Here is a 6377-nt window from a genome sequence, read left to right as displayed (position 1 = left end):
ATCCCAGCTACTCAGGAGGCTGAGGCAGGAGAATTGCCTGAACCCAGGAGGCGGAGGTTGCGGTGAGCCGAGATCGCGCCATTGCACTCCAGCCTGGTAACGAGTGAAACTCCGTCTCAAAAAAGAAAAAAAAAGAAATTGTAGAGATGGACTCTCTCTATATTGCCCAAGGTGGTCTCACACTGCTGGGCTGAAGTGATCCTCCTGCCTCAGATTCCAAAAGTGTTGAGATTATAGGCATGACCCACCACATCCAACCCATTTATCTTTTAACAATGCTTTAAAAATGTGAAAGCAGTTCTTAGCTTGAAGGCCTACAAAAACAGGCCATTTTCCAACTCTCTGCTTCAGTGTTACTGTAGGAGAAAACTCCACAAACTTGGTCAAAGGGTATATGTTGGGAACCAGCCCAACCCTGCGCATGGGTGCCCCACGTCCCGGCCATGACCAGGGAGTGAGAAAAGAAAGACAAAGACACAAGAATAGAATTTTAAAGCATGGGTCCAGGGGTCCAGTGCACTCTCGCAGGGTGATCAGCCTTGGCCTTGAGCTTTGGGCTCCAAGTGCTTTTAAGGTGTATTATCTTGTTAATCTTGCAGGCTGTGGGGAGGGGGGTTGAGGAGGAAGATGGAGTTGGGGGGGAAGAGGATGTATCTGCCACATCCAAGAGCAGACTAAGGACACTGAGATTTTACCACCCATTGTCCAACCAGGTGCTTTGGCAACAGGTATAGGGATAAGGTGCCATAAGGTCGACCACACACAAAATGCATCAAGGGGCTTTTATCTCCCGACCGTTGTGGACACAGAGCAATCGGAATGGCTCCATATTCTGATACCATAGGCAGAGCCTGTGGCATTCTGGTGTCTCTGTGCCCTGTAAGGCCTTCTGGCCTACCAGCACCCATCTGCGCAAGGTTGCATTACTTCCCAGAGTGTTTTGCATAAGCTCCCTTTAGGAGATCCTCACACAAACTCTATGTTGGGAAACGCTGTGGGACCAAAGCAGTTTTTTCTGCTCTGCAGCCACATCACAGTGTTCCGCTGTTACAGACGCTCTCAGATGTTCTTTACCACAGGCCTCCTGTTACCGCTTGATCTCTGCTTTTGTTACTGCACCATAGTTTGGATATGATCCGTGGCACAAATCTCAGTGAATTAAAGGAGAGCAAGCTTGTAATCATTTAACTGTAAATAACACAGGTCTGCCCTGGTCATCTATTCCCACAGGTACACCCATTTAAAATTAGAGTAGATGTCAAATTGCTCTCCAGAAAGACTATGTCAATAATACTTTTGGCAGTGGTATACTTAGAATGTTAAGATGCTTTTGTAGAGGTCTTTTCAAATCCTAATTTTGTTTTTTATTTCTCTGACATTTAGTATTATGTTCAACTCCAACTATAAATATCCCGGCCTCTCCGTTTATGCAGAAGCTTGGCTTTGGTACTGGGGTAAATGTTTACCTAATGAAAAGGTAGGCATAAGATTTCAGATTAACCTTTTTGCATGGAAATATAATTTTACTGTACTTGGAGATTTGGTGTGTGTTCCTGATCCTGGCTGACAACTGCATTTCAATCCCTAGACCCTTTTATAACTCTGCCAGTAGCTCTGCCTCTGCTTTTCTCCTAGCTTCCTTCTGATGATGAAAGGGGAAGTCATTTACTTTATAATTTTTCCTTGGCTTCCATAGGAAGGGGAAGTGGCAGGGGAAAGGGTTCCTTTGTGGTAATTAAACTAGATTCATGAGAAAACCTCAAAGAGGAAGCCGGTTTTGGGTGATGTCAGTGACTGCTATCTCTTCTTCCGCAGCGTTGCCCTCCTAAGATATTTTCTTCTAAAAGAAGTAAAAGGTTTTTATTTCTTATGACATTAAGTAAACATAAATACATGATTTTAAAGTAGGAATATTGTGTTAAAAGAAAAATGAAATAATTGAACAAGTATGGTGCCGGTAGCTAATATAGCTGTCAACAAAGTGTTTTTTTAATTACCTTTTTGCATGTATTTTTTTGAAACAGAGTCTCACTCTGTTCCACATGCTGAAGTACAGTGGCACGCAAGACCTCCCAGGTTCAAGCGATTCTCCTGCCTCAGGCTCCTGAGTAACTGGGATTACAGGTGTGCACCATCACGCCCAGCTAATTTTTGTATTTTTAGGAGAGACCGGGTTTCACCATGTTGGCCAGGCTGGTCTCGAACTCCTTGTCTCATGTGATCTGCCTGCCTCGGCCTCCCAAAGTGCGGAGATTACAGGTGTGAGCCACCATGCCCAGCCCAAAATTACTTTTAATCATTATTCTGTACCTAGTTTCATGTTTATTAAGTGGTAGACAACTAAGTCAATATATATTCCTTGATGCATTCTTGGAATCGGCTTGGCTAGTGCAACCCTGTGTACCTCTGTATCTTAGCTTCATCTAGGTTTACATTGTTTGCAGATAGAAATGGTTTCTTTAATAAGAGGCTAATTAAGAACAATTTAGTAGCCAGGCGTGGTGGCTCACACCTGTAATCCCAGCACTTTGGGAGGCCAAGGCGGGCAGATCATGAAGTCAGGAGATCAAGATCATCTTGGCCGACATGGTGAAACCTTGTCCCTACTAAAAATACAAAAAAATTAGCTGAGTGTGACGGCGCATGCCTATAGTCCCAGCTAGTTGGGAGACTGAGGCAGGAGAATCACTTGAACCTGGGAGGCAGAGGTTGCAGTGATCCAGCCTGGTGACAGACACTCCATCTCAAAAAAAAAAAAAAAATTTAGTAATTATATACAATGAATATTCCTGAAGCATTTTTGCAGTTTAAATACTTCATTTGTATGTTTGTATGGTATTAATTTGTTTTCTATTTTTGTTAGTGTTGACTGCTAAGTTATTTTGAAAGAAAAAAATTAACAGGTTTATAGCTAATTACTTTCCCCTCTTAAAAAAAATGTTTTTAAATGTAAAGTGTTTTTAACAAAGTTACACTATATGTGGTTTAGTCAAAAAGCTTCAAATAGCTGATCTTGAAAAACAGCAATGCCTGCCTGACCCTACCACTCCTCCAGATTCAGCCCTGCCAACCTGAGATTTCTTTTATCCATAACCTGCAAATTTCCTTTGCTTCTCTGCTAAATTAGATCCTGTGTTTTTCTGTATCTTATTATTATTATTATTATTTTTTTTGAGACAGAGTTTCACTCTTGTTACCCAGGCTGGAGTGCAATGGCGCGATCTCGGCTCACCGCAACCTCCGCCTCCTGGGTTCAGGCAATTCTCATGCCTCAGCCTCCTGAGTAGCTGGGATTACAGGCACGCGCCACCATGCCCAGCTGATTTTTTGTATTTTTAGTAGAGACGGGGTTTCACCATGTTGACCAGGATGGTCTCGATCTCTTGACCTCGTGATCCACCCGCCTCGGCCTCCCAAAGTGCTGGGATTACAGGCTTGAGCCACCGCGCCTGGCCTGTATCTTATTATTAATTGGTTTACATCCTGTTTCATGTAAGGCATCTGGTAGCTCCCCATGAATTGGGGCACAGAAGATAAATTTTTTGAGATTTTACATTTTCAAAAATGTTACTTGTGTTGTGGAAAATCTTACCTGACAAGAAACCCAAGCGGCACTCAGGGGATGGGAGGAACACACTTTATTACTGTTGTAATGGCCGGAGCGTAGAAAGTTAGCACCAAGACAAAAGTATGCCAGATTGCAGGGTCATTTATTATGCCGGTGACCACAGAGGACTCACGTCTCTCCAACCTGTGGTGTCAAAAGGAGGGTGCCACGACTTTTTATACCCGAAAAACCACCTTGGGAGTGGGGGTGAAGAGCGGGGATGGGGATGAAAAGGTTTCGGACATTCCAAGGGCTAGGGGATTCTGTGATTCACCTCCTGGGTGGAGATAAGGGCAGGGGGTCTCCGGACATTCCAAGGTCTAGGGGACTTTTTGTCATTCGGTTTGTTATCTCAGTGGTTTACAGAAGTCAAGATATACATTTGTTTACACATTGTCTGGGTGGTGATAGAAGTCACAGATTTTAGCAGTTACTGATAAGAAAAGGTAAGCAGCTTTACATAGTTTTGCAGAACAAACTAGCAGTTCTATTTACAGCGGCCAAGAACAGTAGTTATGTGAGGAGAATGGGGCAGCCATTGCAACTTATTTAAAAACAGTTTTGCATTTTATAAAAATAGCGTTGCTCAGGTTCTGGCTCCAGGCCAGCACAATATCACATTGCTGGTGGGCCCAGAAGGGTTCACATCCAAAAAATCTGGAACCCGGCTAAGAAAAGTACACAGTTTTTATAGGTAAAGGGGCAGGGGAAGTAACTCAGGACTTTGGACAACGCAGCAGGTTTTAGAGCAGTTTCTCTTAAGGTTTTCCAGTTAGTAAGCAGTAAGCTGAAGTACAGAAGCAAAAAGAGGCAGTTACTAATGTAGCAGGAGCAGCCATGAGAAACAGAGCTCTCCAACACCGAACGGGGAAGGAAGGGGTCTATTATTACGGCTGGGAGCCGGGCGATGATTTATCTAAACCCAGCTCGTCTAGCAAAGAAGGGTTTTGCCTTATGTAGGCTTACACTCTAGATATTACATGTGAAAGAATCTCAGGTTTACAGCCTTAGAAATCAGAGTACAAGGGTTTTGAATTTACAGCTTTAGGAATCACATGTGAAAATGTTTCGGGTTTACAGTTTTAGGAATCACATGTGAAAAGGTTCTGGTCTCCTGATGGAGTGAGGGGCGGGCTTGATCTTGTTTAAGTGAAAACAGTCTTCCGGAGAGTTTCCCCAATACCAAGCGTGTTATTTACAGGAAGGTGATTCAGGAGGCACCAGTCGGCCAGGCTTTTCTCCTATTGAAATGCAATGTGGAAGACAGAGTGGGAGGTGATCCCAGATGCCTGGGTCTCCTTCCTCACCAACAAAAATAGGGACGGCTGCTGACAATGTGCTGACAAAATCCTGGGCAAAATTTCTACTTTATTTGAATGGCCCTTTTTGGTTTTCTGGGTTACAGTTCTCATTTGGAAACAATTTCCCTCTAGAATTTTGGGAATATCAGTCACTGACATTGTTTTTTTAGCTTACACTGTTGCTGTTTAAGAATTATGAAGGCTTTCTGACTGCTGATTCTTCATATGTAATCTGTTTTATGTTATTTGTCCCTCCCACTGCCCTGAATCCTTGTATGATCTCCTATTTGTCGCCAGCATTCTGAAATTTCTCAATGACACACCTGGATTTGGCCCTCTTGGAACATGATACTTTCTGTTCTCAAATTTTTGAGACATTATTTAAAAAATTACTTTGTTGATGATTTTCCCCCGTTTTTCTCTGTTCTCCATCTGGAATCCTATTATTTGAATGTTGAACTTACTGATTTGTCATCTACCTCTTTTTTGCTTGGTTTTATTTGCTGTTTTCTGAGATTTCCCCAGCTTTATCTTTCAACATTTCTACTGAGTTTTTATCTTGTTTTTAATTAATTATCCTTTCTAAAAACAGCATCTTTAGTCCTTTGGAGTGCCAGAAGTGTTCCATATCTAGGTGTTGGTAACACAGGTATATGCACGTGTAAAAACTCATCGAGCATTTAGTATGCATATAGTGATTATTACCCTGCTTCTGTATTAGAGGTTCTTAACTGCCAGTAAACCTCAGGCTAAAGACTTGTTTTAGCCCTTCCAAAGCCAGGCTCAGTCTTTAGAAGCTGGGGATGGGAGATGGGCGGCTGCCAATTGGTGCAGAATTATGGAGAGTATCTAGGAGTCCACCTGTTTTTTACTTTATTATTATTATTTAGAGACAAGGTCTCATTTTGTCACCCAGGCTGGCAGTGGCACCATCATAGCTCACTGCAGCCTCAAACTCCTGGGTCTGAGCAATCTTCCAGCCTCAGCCTTCTGAGTAGCTGAGACTGCAGGCCACCATGTGGCTTTTAAAGACTTTGTGTAGAGAAGGGGTCTTACTGTTGCCCAGGCTGGTTTCAAACTCCTGGCCTCAAGTCATACTCCTTACCTGGCCTCCCAAAGTGTTGTGATTACAGTTGTAAGCTACCCCTTCCAGTCCGACCTACTTTTTAAATAACTTACAAGCAATTTATTGGGGCTGTTAAGTCAGTTACTTTGATCTGCCTTCCAGCTTCTGAAATTTTGTTGCTGTTGTCTCTTCTGCGGTTACTTCCATTCTTGCAGGCTGTTATGTCTTAAAATACCCATTTGCTATTATTTTAGTGGGCTTGGAAGGGATAAAACAATGCGTATGGGTCCGGGCGCGGTGGCTCACGCCTGTAATCCCAGCACTTTGGGAGGCCGAGGCGGGTGGATCACAAGGTCAAGAGATCGAGACCATCCTGGTCAACATGGTGAAACCCCGTCTCTAC

The 6377-nt window shown here is 43.2% G+C and overlaps 1 protein-coding gene across 3 annotated transcripts in view; it reads left to right on the top strand.

The window, feature by feature from the left end:
* PBK (PDZ binding kinase) overlaps nt 1–6377 on the top strand; it is a 52143-nt gene that overhangs the window by 33556 nt on the left and 12210 nt on the right. For all 3 annotated transcript variants that reach the window (XM_017540422.2, XM_017540424.2, XM_037742676.1), the window contains exon 3: nt 1384–1477. In XM_017540422.2, the coding sequence (XP_017395911.1) occupies nt 1384–1477 (94 nt within the window). The remainder of the gene's footprint in view (nt 1–1383; nt 1478–6377) is intronic.

The sequence above is a fragment of the Cebus imitator genome, unplaced genomic scaffold (genome assembly GCF_001604975.1).
Source record: "Cebus imitator isolate Cc_AM_T3 unplaced genomic scaffold, Cebus_imitator-1.0 Scaffold125, whole genome shotgun sequence".
Lineage (NCBI taxonomy): Eukaryota > Metazoa > Chordata > Mammalia > Primates > Cebidae > Cebus > Cebus imitator.
The sequence above is the reverse complement of the archived record's forward strand: the minus strand, read 5'-3'. Positions and strand labels throughout refer to the sequence as shown.